Source organism: Pituophis catenifer, unplaced genomic scaffold (assembly GCF_029215685.1).
Source record: "Pituophis catenifer annectens isolate HBS135680 unplaced genomic scaffold, rPitCat1.0.hap2 SCAF_6, whole genome shotgun sequence".
Taxonomy (NCBI): Eukaryota; Metazoa; Chordata; class Lepidosauria; order Squamata; family Colubridae; genus Pituophis; species Pituophis catenifer.
Genome location: NW_027256886.1, coordinates 18,524,806 through 18,539,996, shown reverse-complemented (window position 1 = coordinate 18,539,996; position 15,191 = coordinate 18,524,806). Strand labels below are relative to the sequence as shown.

Genomic DNA, 15,191 nt, shown 5'->3' with positions numbered 1-15,191 from the left:
GGTTCTAATTTTTTGAGAAAGGGAGAAAAAAAAATATATCTTTGACCAATATTGGAACACTGTCCTAAAGGTGTTTTTTCAAAAGGCAATTGGACTTTGTTTTTCCTTCTTCACTTGGATCTTTGCTTCTCTTTCACACTTCTTGGATGAGAAGCGAAATGTTTACAAGGAAAAACACAGTACAGTTGCCTTTTTAAAAAACATCTTTGGGACATTATGACCTGGATGACTGAGAATCTCATAAATATTGGAACACTGATATCCTGTCTCCCCTAGTCCCTTTTTTCTCTAGACAAGACATAACCAATTCCTGCAACCATTCTTCATAAGTTTTAGTCTCCAACCCACTAACCATCCTTGTTGCTCTTCTCTGAGCCCTTTCCAGAGTCTTAACATCTTTTTTCTATTGTGGTGATCAGAACTGGATGCAATATTCCATTCCATTTCTGTGTCACAGTCATTTTCAGGTTTTAACATCCTCAATTTATTATCAACCACAAACACAACCAGTCAACTGATTATTCAAAATGCAATCTGTCTGAATAACAGTCTACTGTCACTCATACTGTTAGGATACTTTTTCTCACATTTAATCTGAATTAGCCTTGGTATGATTAAAATCCATTATTCTGCATCCTGCACTTTGAAACAAAGGAAAACAGATCTTAACTTTTTTCTATTGACATTGAGTATTTGAAGAGTGCTATCATAGTTCCCTTCATCCTACTTTTCTCAAGGCTAACTATATCTCATAATTATATCAATTAATCATGTCCTATATCAATCCTTAAGATTCAATAGTTTAACCTACTTCCTTAATTAAATGTTTTTTGAGGGGACCTTTTTATGTGGAAGTATAGTTCAACGGTGAAACCAATTACTGAGAGATATGCTGTGTACCCTGATGCTTTTGGATTGAAGCTAGACAACCATCTATCCAGAATGTCTTGAGTTTAGAGTCCTGCATTGGATACTGGATTTAATATCTTCAGTGGTTTCTTCCCACTTTGGCACTACTCTCCCCCGCCCCAAGAGCAGAACAAACAAGCTAAAACAGGGATAAGGATAGAGTGAAAGTGGGATGTCTGTGCAGCAAATTTACAGATGCATAGGAGGCACTTCTTTGTCCAGCGGACATGGACAGGTAGAGGTTTGTCTATCACCATCATTCACAGTCACACATGATACCTAGAAAAAATGTTTGAAGTTGACTGCATCAGCAAGCATCGTGGGATCACCCAGCTTGAACTGTTCACTCACACAAAGTGTGAGGCTTCCAGACTAAGTGACTTTGGCACGTGCTATAGGCTATCTTGAAGCTGCCCAGTACTTGAAATACTTTGGTAAATGTTTCCAGAGAAGGCTGAGAAATGTTGTTGTTTTTTACTGCATCAATGATCCAAAGTAGTTTGAGGCTACCCAAATTGCTTTGCCATGGCAAATTGGGTAGCTTCTTAGTTTTAGCAAAACAAATCAGATAACCTTCATTGAATAAATCACTTTGCTGGAGGAAATTTTAGTTGTTTTGCATAAGACTAGTGTCTTAATTTTATTCTGATCCAGAGTTGCCTCCCTTGGCTTTGTATGTGCAGAGTGATGACCTTCCAACAGAGAGAAGTTTACTCCATTTTTTTTTCTTAATGTGTCACTTTCATCTTCCAAACAACAGACTTTCCAATCTGGGAAATGACTTTCCCAGATCAGAAGATGATTATCTGCATGAATTATTTGGTTATTAGTTTTCCTTAGTTATAGCATTTTTAAGGAAGTTCGTACATGCAAATATATATATATTAACTCTGATTACTTTCATGCCCTACTCATATGTAAAGATTTGGGAGCCAATCCTATCTCTCATATAGATCAAGAAAATGGAGATGACACAGTCTAACAAGATAGAATAGGTTAGAGCAGCTGTGGGGGCTGTTACTCCTATTTATTTATTTATTTTATTATTTATTTACTTTATTGGTTCGATTTATATGCCGCCCTTCTCCGGAGATTCAGGGCAGCTTACAATGCGTTAAGCAATAGCCTTCATACTTTTGTATATACCTGCTTAGTAGGGCTTTTGCCCCCCCCCCACAAGTGGTGTTCTTTTTTATACAAAGTCAGCTTATTGCTCCCACAACCGGGTCCTCATTTTACCTACCTCGAAAGGATGGAAGGCTGAGTCAACCTTAAGTCAAATTTAATCAACCTTAAGTCAAATTGAGTCAAATTTAAGGTGAGCCAAGGCTTTGCGCTAATGTTAAATTAGCCAAAGTCCCTAATTTAGTTGCAGATTTTACTAAACCAATCACAGTTATTACTTTTTGTTTAGTATTTTCTTCTTGTGTTATCACTTCTAATGAGGCAGACAAAAACATGAATAATGGCTTGATACAGCTATAGCATTTTAAAGCATGAACCAGAGGTTCTGCTGAAGGAAATTTTCACCACGTTAGGCAATGTCAATACTAAAAACCACATTTTCTAAACTTACTATAAATCCAATGCCATTATGATTTCTGGAATATGGATAAAAGGCACCCAACTGCATCCAACGAGCACACATTTCATATGTTGTATTGTCATTGAAGCCACAGATATCTGCCCCAGTCTGTACATAATAAAAATATTTAAATATTAGTCTCACTTTTAAAAAACAATATAAAGAAACAATTGAAATTATTGTGAATTAAACTTACATAGGATATTCCAAAAAGGCTAAATTCCATCATACCTGAAAAAAAAAAATAGTACACTGTTTTAGCAAATGATTTGTCTTTTAATAATCACTATATTAACCTCTTATAGGACATTAAGGATTTTGTTTTGGTTTTAATTGGGGGTACATTCCTCAGTCTAAAGCCAGTCTATATTAAAATTACAAGTATTGTTTGGTTCCACTCAATCTTCTGCAAGATATTAAAAAAAAAAAAAAAAACATTTGTTTTCCAGTGCAGTTTTCTGTAATAAATTTTGGCTTTAGTATAATTTTCTCAATGTACACATTTTATATATGTAACTTTCTGTAGTATGTGTTTTAATATATAATAGAGCCTTGGTAGTACAGTGGTCTAAAGCACCCTGTTATTAACACAGCTGCCTGCAATTACTGCAGGTTCGAATCTTACCAGGCTCAAGGTTGACTCAGCCTTCCATCCTTTCTAAGGTAGGTTGGATGAGGACCCAGTTTGTGGGGGCAATAAGCTGACTTTGTATTAATATACAAAAGTATGAAGGCTATTGCTTAATGCATTGTAAGCCGCCCTGAGAAGGGCGGCATATAAATCAAATTTATATATATATATATATATATATATATATATATATATATATATATATATATATATATATATGCAATTTTATAATATATTCAAGATATTCAATGAATTTTTAATTCTAAGAGCAAAATGATATGATCAGGAGGCTATATTGGTAGATTATAATGAATTCTGTTACATATTTTATATCCATTTTGTTACATTTCATGTTTTACATTAAAAAAACTGTTATACATATTATACAGAATTGGAAACTGGAAACTTACAGAAAATCCTAAATCCATCTGCTTTTCTTCAGAAGATAGACTAGAAGGATTCCCCCCAAATTTGATATGTTTCAAGTTAGAATTATTATGCACTTTTTAAATTTAATTTAATTTAATATTACTTTATGGGTTTTTTCTTATAAGAGAAATTATTTATCAGTGGATTCTTTTTTTAAAAAAAATGCCCAATTACAAGTTTATTGATGAAGATACAATGCAAAAAGAAGTACTTAAGAGCTGTGGTGGGGCATCGGTAGAATGCAGTATTGCAGGCTAATTCACTGCCCAATGCCAGGAGTTCGATCCTGACTGGCTCAAGGTTGACTCAGCCTTCCATCCTTCCAAGATTGATAAAATAAGGACCCAGATTATTGGGAGCAATATGCTAATACTCTAAACTGCTTAGAGAGGGCTGTAAAGGACTATGAAGAGGAATTAGGTCTAAGTGCTACTGCTATTGCTATTTATTCGGGGCATGTTTCATAAATGTAGAAGAATATAATAACACCACATGCAAATTCCAGAAAGTGCAACCTGAATGTTTTCCTTAATTGGACTCATTGAAATATAATTAATCATGTATTAAGTACATGATATAATGGTATAATGAGGAAGGAAAAATACTTTGTGTGCTAAATGGACCTAAGAATAGTGTTATGGAATATGAAAATATTCAGTTTCACATGCAATACTTTCATTGCATACCTATTGTGCTCATCTGGAAGAAAATATAAGGTGACAAAAATGCAATTGTTAAGTTTTCAATGTATTAAGACTGAAGTTTAATTCATTAGGAACAGAGATGATTAAATGTTCCTGATGAGTATTTTTCAGGATTTTTATTTCGTAATATTCAAAAACAGCCTATTTCATTAATTATACGTTGCTGATATATCCAGAAATGAGGCACATAAATAAACCTGATGACTACAAAAATGTATGTAATCCACTGCAAAAGTGAGTAGATAAGCATTAAGAGTAACTTTATATTACTTATATTAAGTGTCTGTTACTTAAAGTTTTATAAACAGTATTTGTTTACATAAAACCTACTAACTGCATGCAATTTAGCTTTCACTTACCAATTATGGATTTGTAAAGTTGGTCCCATTTTGAAAAGTTATCACCTAACCAATGCCCTGCCCATTTGCCACTCGATGGATATGTTGAACGAGAAATGATAATGCCACGTTCCCCTGTGATACTATGCAGAGCCCTAATAACAGGAGTAAACCAACATTTAGGGTGAGTCATTAAAAACCATGATATATATTTAGAAGCAAAAATACAATGCAAATAGTTAAGACCATTGCAACAAGGGTGCAGCAAGAGTTTTAAATACAGACATGCAACCATTGTTAATAGGAACGCGGATATAGAATTCATAAAATATTCTAAATTTTAAATTTCAAAATTTTAAATTCTAAATGCCTGCAAATCAGATATTTGAATAAAGGAAAAGATATCCTTTTGTTCTGTATGCTATTTCCCTAACTTTGAGTTGAGAAACTGCTCAGAGTAAATTCTCTGTTGCAATATGGGATTTGGCAAGGCAAAGCTGAAAGACTTATTTGATATAGAGGTCACACAGAACTGATAGAAACTGAATGAAAGACAGTGGGATGATAAGGGGATGATCAAACAAGTATGGTTTAAACCCATTCTAAGAAATTAACTTGAGAAATCAGCTCACACAGGTTCTACCCTAATTCACATACTGATAAAAATGATGGAGACAGTAGCACACACATATTTGAAAGATTATGTTACTATAGCTGTTCTATTTAAAGTAGTTGTAGACCTATATGACATTGATCCTTAGTCTAGTCTAGCCTATAGGACTGACATATCCATAAATACTGAGGCAGTTGGGCCTTGAAATGTCTCTGGAGTTTTACAAAATCTTACAAAATCTTACAAAAGATTATGTATTTCTATCTTTCTCTCGGAATGAGGAAGAGAAATTCTTTCTCTCAGAATCTTTTCCTGCAGTGTTTTTCAACTGATTTTATTGTTGGAGATAATTCAGAGTGCTATTCCTGTTGTTGTTTTCTCTAACACATTTTTCTATCATGCTGAATCCTCTTCAACTGCCTACGCTTCCCAATTTGAAAAAGCTCAATTGGAGGAATGTTTTCATTATATCGTCTCTTGGGATTTAATTAAAGAAGACTGCTGAGAGATGATTATATAGCAAAAGATATTCACACACAGCCCTCAGCCACCTTGTAACTAAATTAGTGGAATCACATAGCATTCTACTCATAATAATTCCTCTAAAATTCTATTCTGCTGGGAAAGAAATTTAGGAAAATATTCTTTTTCATCAATACCGAGTGAGAAACAATATGAAAAAATAAAAATAAAAAAGGAAGTTATCAATACATACATACATACATACAGTACACCTATTATAACATTATTCTGATTTCCAAACAAGGTAATGTTTGAGGAGTCATTGGTGTTCTCTGAGCTTGGTTGTTTTCTTTCAGACATTTCATTACCCAAACAAGGTAACATTATCAGTGGTGTTTGCTCTCATTTTATATTCTAGTGCAGGGCTGTCAAACTCCCAGGCTGCAGGCCGGATGTGTCACATGATACCCACACCCATGCTCGGTTTAATGAAGGGGAAATAATTCCAATACATCACATGATGATGCTGTGATGATGTGAGTTTGACACTCCTGTTCTAGTGGCTTGTTTCAGTTTTAGTGGGAGTGATCTTGGTAGTTCTTTGGTTGGGCATTTTACTGTTAGCCTGTTTGGCTGTTTCTTGATTGGGGTATTATTTATTGCTTGATTGTTGGTCTAATGTTAATCTTGGTGTTAATCTCTGCTCATCTGGGTGTTGATTGCTGCTGAAATAGTTTCCTTTTCACTTGGTGATTGTCTCCTTCGAATGGTATATGGATGTCTATTTATTTGTTTGTTTGTTTGTTCTGGTGGCTGCCCATCTCACTTTGAAGTGAGTCTGTTTATAACATTAAAAGCAATGTAAAAATAAAATATAAATATTTCTAAAAACAATGAAAAATAGAATTACAATCCAAAGTAAAGTTGCAGTTAGAAGATGGGGAGAAAAGGAGGTGGATATTTGGGGTGGGGGTGAAGGTGGGATTTTCTCTTAATTCATCAACCACCTCCAGTGTGATACTTCCTCACTGGGCATCAAGTTGGCACAGCCTGGTCTTCAGTTCTTAGGGAAGGTCAAAAGAGTAGGAACAGATCTCACTTCAGGGAAGTGAATATGTTCCAAAGGGCAGGAGCCATGGTGGAGAAGGCTTTCCTGGATCCTGCCAACAGAAATTTCCTAGTTGATGCAGCATGCCCCCTTTGCTGGCACAGGGGGGGACAGACCAGTCCCTTTGGGATGAGATGCTTCCTCAAATAACCAGAATCCTGTTGTAGCTTCCAAATACTCTTCCAGGGTAGTCCTATGTAAAGTGTTCTGCATTTCTAGAAAGTTCAGATTTTTTTTTGTTTCCATGTGCCTGTTGATGGTCAATTTGCCCGAGTGCCAAGCTTCCAGGAATTCTCTACAGGTTTTGGATTTCATTTGGTACAGGATGGTCACATGTGACAGTGCAGGTAATTAGGAGCATATCAGGTATGTACCTGCAGTGCAGGTAATTGGGAACATATCATGGTACACTCATGCAGTACTATTGGACTGACTCCCAATATGTTTCTGGGTATGAAGCAAGGTGGTTATTATTGCCTACCAAGGTCTGTATGGTATAGAACTGTGTTATTTGTTGAACCTGCTGTTTCTGATCATCCTACTAATTCTCACATGATGGACGTGGTCATTTCCCTGAAGCAATGTCATCTGAGGGGATTTGGGAGAGGAACCTTTCTTATGGCAGTATCTGACCTTTGAAAGATTTTTTTTCCCCTTGTCTCTGATTGGTCTCTTACCCTAGTTTTTAATCTGTATATGCCACCCAGAGTCATATTGGTGGGGTGAATAGCCGTATAACTATCTAAATGTACACACACATACATTTGGTTTCTTTTGATTAGATATGTTTTTTTAATTATATATGATGTGGAGTTTTGTTGGTCTGTATAACTTCTGTTTGAGGAACGCTGCTGGCATTGTAATTTTAAAAATTGAGCAACTCTCTGAATCTTCCACACAAGCAAATGAATTTCTGTCTAACGTATACTTTGATTGACCTTATTACATTCCCTTGGTTTAAATTACACATCTTCAGTTTGTTTGTGTGCGTGTGTTAGACAAAAGTGAACCATTGTCACATCTTCAGTGGGGATACATGAAAGCCCACCTCCATCCCACTTGAACTTTTGTAAAATTTATTACTTCCTTTGAAAGCCTTCCTATAAGCCTCTCTAGCAAGAGAAGCTAAGAGGTGACAGCACAGGAACCAACCTTCCTGTGCTCCCTACTTAACCTTTATCTGAAGAGATCAGACTAATTTCCTCCCTTCCTTCTGATAGGTTGTTGTGTTTTGTGTTGGTGCACCACTTGGCCTTTCAGTGATTTTAGCTTTGCACTTTCCCTCACTCTCGCTCTGTTTTAAAGTTTGACAATTTAACCTTTGTATATTATTTTTGCAGTTTCAAAATAGGATTCATGCTGGAGTGAAGGACAAGATAAATCAGGAAATATTTCATCAATAAATAAGAGTCAGAGGAGTGTCACGTATTCTGTATATTAATACTATTATTTTGAAGGAACTGCACATGCACACGGACACAGAAACCCAAAATTTAATCCTTCATTTTCAGCTTCATCTAAGATACCATTTACATCTAGTGCTGAATTATTGTTTGCTGATGACATTCAAGTAATATTTGATCTAGCTGGCAACAGGCAAATCTGAAATTCATTCCTTTCTCATCAGCAGTTTTATAAAAGTTGTGATTGTCAATGAAATGTTAGATGCCACCAGATACAGTGTTCACTCAGGTGGACACTGCAATCTTTTTCCGCCTCTCTTTTTTCATGCAATAGGAAACTTATCCAAAGGTCATTATGACTAATTTGGAGGGAAGGCTGTTCTCTGTTCACAGAATTGCAGGGTAAACAACCTAGATATATTATCCTTCGATCTGGCATTGTTTCAAACACAAAGTATCTCAATCAGGAATTAGTGTGTCATAAAGATGTTTAAAGGTAAAGGTTCCCCTCACACATATGTGCTAGTCGTTCCTGACTCTAGGGGGCAGTGCTAATCTCCGTTTCAAAGCCAAAGAGCCAACACTGTCTGAAGATGTCTCCGTGGTCGTGGCTGGCATGACTAAATGCCAAAGACGCACGGAACGCTGTTACTTTCCCACCAAAGGTGGTCTCTATTTTTCTACTTGCATTTTTTACATGCTTTTGAACTGCTAGGTTGGTAGAAGCTGGGACAAGTAGCAGGAGCTCACCCTGTTACAAGGTACTAGGGATTTGAACCACTGAACTGCCGACCTTTCGATCGACACACTCAGCATTTTAGCCACTGAGCCACCATGTCTCAAAGATGTTTGGGAACAGACAAAATACAGTGTTAAAGCACTAGTATTTGTCTGTTTTTGTCCTTTATATCTACCCTCTTGCCCCTCTTTAACATTTGCCTTTTTTAAAAAAAGTGAATTGCTAAGATTATTAATTTATGAACGTGTATACAGAGCACTTAATTTAAAACAATCATTCTGCATATCCTACATGGAATCCTAGACAAACAATACCAGCTTTTTAATTAAAGCAGTCCATCACACACTAAACTTGGAACAAGAGATTATTTTCTTCTCCAATTCCTTGTGCTACACTCTTAATGGCACATTGAGAAGTTGAAAACTGTTTCATGTCGTCGGTGAATGACAGAGCCCTTTTTATTACAGTTCATGGCTGGTTCATCACACAGGAGTGTCTCAAGTTGGCCTTTGCAGATTATGTTTCAAAATGAATCCATCTCATAAACGCAATAAACTGTATCTGAAAGCACCAGGACAATTTGGTGACATGGGCATAAACATCCGCATAGAGCTGTATTCAAAATATTAGCTCGGTCATTTTATTTTAGAAACAGGTCAGCAACTTCATAACATTTTACAGAGGAAATATGTATAGATAATTGCTCACAACTAGGTGAATAGCTGGGTCTCTTAATATTCTGTCCCAACATACTTGCAGATTTAGTAAGAAGACAGCAGAGCATAAAAGGCCAGTCAAACTGGAAAGGTAAATGTCCCCATAGCACTCAGCTACTATTGAAGGTTGAAGTTGTATGGTACTCATGGTACCTAGGAAATTAACTTTTTTACTCTGGAATGTCTAAATTGGGCAGAGGGGACATGCTCTTTCTTAATAATGTTATTACAAGGAAACAGTGAATGAACATTACAAGTTTCATAGCTGAGCTCAGATTTCAATATAACCATATGCCCCCTGTGCATACCTAGAACGTGTCTATAAACCACATAGGATATATTATTTTCAAAAAGCAGCTACGATATGCTGTGATTGTAGAGTTGGAATTATGGCTTGTTCTTCCTAACTAGTCTGCTACTTTCAAATAAAAGAGAGAATTCTGTCATCAGTATTAAAGAAATATTCAATCCATGAAGTGGCAGCAGCCTGTTATCTCAGACAGCAAAGTATCTTAGGCCAACTTTGTGTGTAAGTGTTGTGGCCTATCGGCCACTGGCCCCTCCAGCAACAAAATCAGATGAGAAGGAGGCGTGGGAGTCAGGGTCAGCATCAAGGCAATCTGAGAGCTCCAAGGGGGGGAAGAGGGAATGGAGCTTGAAGAGAGAGAGAGAGAGAGAGAGAGAGAGAGGGAGGGAGGGAGAGAGAGAGATGGAGAGGGGCAGAGCCTGGGCCATCCGTCAGCCCCCAGATGGAGAGTCAACAGCCCCCAGGTCCGGAGGTGGCTGATGAGGAAGAGGAGGAACAGCTGGGTTCAGTGCCTGACGCGCAGCTGCGCAGAAGGCAGAGGAGAAGAGAACAGTGAAAATCTGTGCATCAATCCATGGGAAGGAAGAGCCATTGCTGCTAGCGAAGCCCCACCCTAGCTCTGGGGATAAAAGGCAGGTGGTAGAAATGAATAGATGTGGCAGACAACTATTAATCTCCCTGCCGGACAGACTTGTTAGCCTGCAGTGAGAGAGAAACTTTTTGCTGGGGCTGCTGGCACTCCTAATAAAGGAATCTTTGAGTTAACTTCAGAGGGTTTGTCGTATTTGGGAAGCTGGGTCAGAACAGTAAGTTATAGTTTAGCCTAACTTTTGCACATTACTGGCAACTAAAGACAATTTCCTCCTTATAAATGTAAGTGATCCAAGTGATAAATTTAGAAAGTAGTTCACTGGGATTTTCAGATACCAGACTATATTGCAAAATGCTATAAAGCATAATATTAAGGAATGACAAATATACCTAAGATCACTTGTTTGATATCTGGTCTATGGAAAAGCTATTTCTGCTGGACTTTGTTAAAGTGAGGAATTCCTTGAAGAGCAGGATAGAAATATAAAAATTAAAAAAATTCTTGCCCTTCGTATTACATTCTTGGATATGCCAGTTATAGTCAGTAATTTCTGTTACAGAGATGGGTCTAAAAACAGATGAATTAAATCTCAAAAACTCAGATCATTTTTCAACAAATCTTCAATTGCAGGTATCTATCATACGATTCATCCTATAACTCTAGCTATAATGTTAAAGCATTTTAATATTCGCAGAACAATTTAAAGAACTACACATTTAAATGATATTATCCCTTTACTGAAACAATACAAAAAGAATTAAACTAATATACTGTACATGTATAAACTTTTAATCTCTCATGCAAATTAACTCAAGTAAATTAGGATTCTACTGATTAAATGAAACAACCACTATAAGCACTACTAAATAATTATTAAAGTGTTGCTACTACTCAGAGAAAGATTACTTACTCATAGGTAGGCTTAGTTTGTGACCACCCATATAAATTGTGGACATCATAATGTCGAACTGGGCTTCCATCAGGCAGAATTTGTTCACTTTCCATACATATGGTTTTCTCATTCAGTCCCACATGTTTTCCCAGAATGGCTGATAAAAATATTAATTAATTAATTAATTCAAGAAAGTTAACAGAACCAGATAAATCTATGTCTGAAATTTAAAAATGTAAATTTCTACTCTTTTAGGTAAAATATTTTATATGGCTTGGCCTTCAGTGATTTTACATCAGTGAAATATTGTATACACAACATGCATAATAAATTTGTGACAAAACTTAGCCAAAAGTATATGGAAGAACTAGAACTGTGATGGCGAACCTATGGCACGGTTGCCACAGGTGGCACGTGGAGCCATATCTGAGGGCACACGAGCATTGCCCTAGGTCAGCTCCAGCATACATGTGCCCGCTGGCCAGCTGATTTTCAGGCCTTCCGGGTCCACTGGAAGTTGGGAAATGGGCTGTTTCCGGCCTCCAGAGGGCCTCCGGGGGGTGTTGAGGAAGGCTATTTTTGCCTTCCCCAGGCTCCTAGAAAGCCTCTGGAGTCTGGGGAGAGTAAAATGGGCCCACTGTGCCATCGCGTGCCAAAAGCAGGGGGAGCGCGGGGGGAGCATGTGCACATTTGCGGAAGGGTGGGGCATGGGTGTGCATTGAATTATGGGTGTGGGCATGCACGCACACGATCCCCCCGCTTTCCCCCCCGCTTTTGGCACACGATGGCAAAAAGGTTAGCCATCACTGAGCTAGAATAATAGCACTATTTCCAAAATACTTTTACCAGCATCATGTGTCTGATTGAATCTAAAAATGTTCATTTTAGAAAGTTTGGCTTAATATAAATTCAGGGTGTGTTAATATTTTGGCCTCATATTTATCAACATTCCAAAAGATTAGAATCCTGTATTACAATTATAATTACCTGGCATATATATTGGATTATTTAGTTCAGAGCTCCTACAACCAGTAACTGCACCATTGACAAAACTTGCAGGTTCGTTCATATCCTTAAATAATAAAATGAATAAGACACACAGACTGTTAATTAAAATTTTCACTGACTTTTTATGAAGTATATACCTAATATTATAGCTAGATGATTCATTTGAAAATTGTATGCAAATTTTGAATGAAATTATATTACTTGTTTCTAGTTTATATTATTCATAAAATTATATGAATGATATGCTATGTTGAAATAAACTGTAAAGTCCAAGATAGCAGAAATTGACCATTAGCAAATAGGCACTACATTAATAAAGATTCTTGTAGAGAGCATAAGTTTGCAATAAACCTTTACATTCATTTGAACTGCCTGACTACTTGATTTAGAATGCTCCAAAGGATATTTAAGTGTGTGTGTAATATAAATCAGTGTATATATGGAATAGAATGTCATACACATATAGATTAGCATATTGAAATGGGACATGGATTTACCCATTACTGCCAGTAAAAAAACCAAACTACAATCATTCATTTCAGCTGAATTATTCATTTTATTTAATGGTTTCTTTGTTTGGTCATCAAATTTCTATATTTTAGAAACCATTTCCCAAACTAAAGCCTTCCATATGAGTTGCATTAATAATGACTGGGAATAGAAAATTAGTGGGAATTACCAAGCTCCCCTTGGTAATGTAGTATCCAATGCAGTAAGAAAATAATATTTTCTTAATGTTAAATTAAATGTGATGTCTGAAAATGCTGATTAATGTAGAAAACATGAACTGGAAATAATGTTACTAAATTTATCAAATAAAACATTATGCAAGATTATCATAAAATTATCTGCTACAATGTCCTACCTGTCAGTGATTACTTCAGCTTCAACCACAACAATACACAAGCACACAACAGATACAAACTTAATGTGAACCGCTCCAGACTCGATTGCAGAAACTATGACTTCAGCAACAGAGTGGTCAATGCCTGGAATACACTACCTGACTCTGTGGTTTCATCCCCAAACCCCTAAAACTTTAACCTTAGACTGTCTACTGTTGACCTCATCCCATTCCTAAGTGGTTTGTAAGGGGCATGCATAAGCAGCAGCAGCATACTTTATTGCGGTCATAGACCAAAAAAACCAGAACATCCAAGTCACATAGCTGGCACATGACCAGACTGAATTGCAGAACGGCAACAAGATCAGTGGTGGAAACCACTCCATCAAACTCACAGTTCATGTATTTTAAATTTTTAGCTCCAATCTATATGGACTATAGTCAATTAAAATTGTAATTGCAATTTGCATAAAATCCACACAACGGCACTTTTTACAACCACCAGCTAACTCAACCGCTGGCAATCAATAAAGCTAACCTCAGTCAATGGGTCCAGCCCATCCCTTCCCCCGGCTCTTAAATCCCAGGACTGCAGCAAAATTTTTTGCTACCTTTAGTGTAATCTTAAAATCAGTATCTTGGAGTAGGAGGCGAAGACTAAGACTTTCAGATAATCCAAGAAATCTTTGGCAAATGGGAGAGATAAGTTCTGACCTTACCTCCCGATAATGGGGGCATGTAAATACGATGTGAGCCAACGATTCCGGAGATCAGCCGTCACATAAACAGTGGGTGGATTTCACTCCCCCTGAGCACCTGCTATCTAGGACATTCGAGGGGATCACAGTAAAACATGCCTTTAGAAAGGCCAATCTGTATTTAACAAAGGATAGCATAGAGAGATATTTGGGGGGGTGCATTCGGGGAGTAATACCGAGAGAAAACAGAGAGGGGCATGCATAAGAGCACCAGCGTGCCTACTGTCTCTGTCCTAATGTTTCCTCTATTCATATACTTTATGTATTCAATTCATGCTTATACTTATATATATTACCTAATACATTCTTGACAAATTAAAAAATAAAAAATAAAGATAGAAACTTACAATCCACAGGCCATCAAACTTGATGCTTTGTGATTGATCGGTGGGGTTATTGTAGACTTCTTCAATTTCTTTTTTCCACCACTGAACTGTAGATTTCCGAAAAAAATCTGGGAAAGCAGTCCAGGCACTATAAAACTGAAGAGAAGCAAAAAAATATAAAGAAAAAAACAAAACATTCCATGTATTAGAAACTAAATTTCTGTTGATATATACCATTTCAGACAAGTAGTTGTCTAATCTCAACTGAAAAACCTCCAGTGATGAAATATCTACAACTTCTGAAGGCAATCCCCCACTGATTAATTGTTAAGGAAATTTATCTTTATTTCTAAATTGGTTTTCTGATTGATTAGTTTCCATCCATTGCTTCTTGTTCTGTCTTCAGGTTCTTTGGAAAATAGATTGACTCCTCCTTCTTTGTGGCAGCCCCTTAGATATTGGAACACTGCTATCATATCACCCTTTAGAACTTTTTTTCCCATTAAACTAGACTGACCCAATTCCAAAAAGTCACCCAGAAATCAGCAGAACTTGCTTATGAGTAAACATGTTTTGGACTGATAAAACCCATATGGGGTTTTGAATGTTCCCACACTAGAACTGTTTTCCATTCTCTAACAAATCCCCAGACTTTTTATGAAACTCTTCTCATGCAATATGTATGAAAGAAAAGCCTGCTGAATCGGGTCAACTGGTCAAGTATTCTATGTCAATAGTTCTTTTCTACTGCTGCATCCGAGCAGCTGGTATTTAATAGCAGACACTGGTATTAAATACTATACAAGGTAATCAAGAGACTTTGCCTC

General features: G+C 36.7%; 1 protein-coding gene across 1 annotated transcript in view; it reads right to left on the bottom strand.

The window, feature by feature from the left end:
• The window catches only part of SI (sucrase-isomaltase), a 107,482-nt gene that overhangs the window by 14,321 nt on the left and 77,970 nt on the right, over positions 1-15,191 (bottom strand). Inside the window, exons 34-39 of the mRNA XM_070946468.1 lie at positions 14,386-14,520; positions 12,416-12,500; positions 11,447-11,585; positions 4,618-4,751; positions 2,691-2,725; positions 2,486-2,602 (exon numbers count right to left, since the gene is read on the bottom strand). Coding sequence (XP_070802569.1) covers positions 2,486-2,602; positions 2,691-2,725; positions 4,618-4,751; positions 11,447-11,585; positions 12,416-12,500; positions 14,386-14,520 — 645 coding nt within the window. The remainder of the gene's footprint in view (positions 1-2,485; positions 2,603-2,690; positions 2,726-4,617; positions 4,752-11,446; positions 11,586-12,415; positions 12,501-14,385; positions 14,521-15,191) is intronic.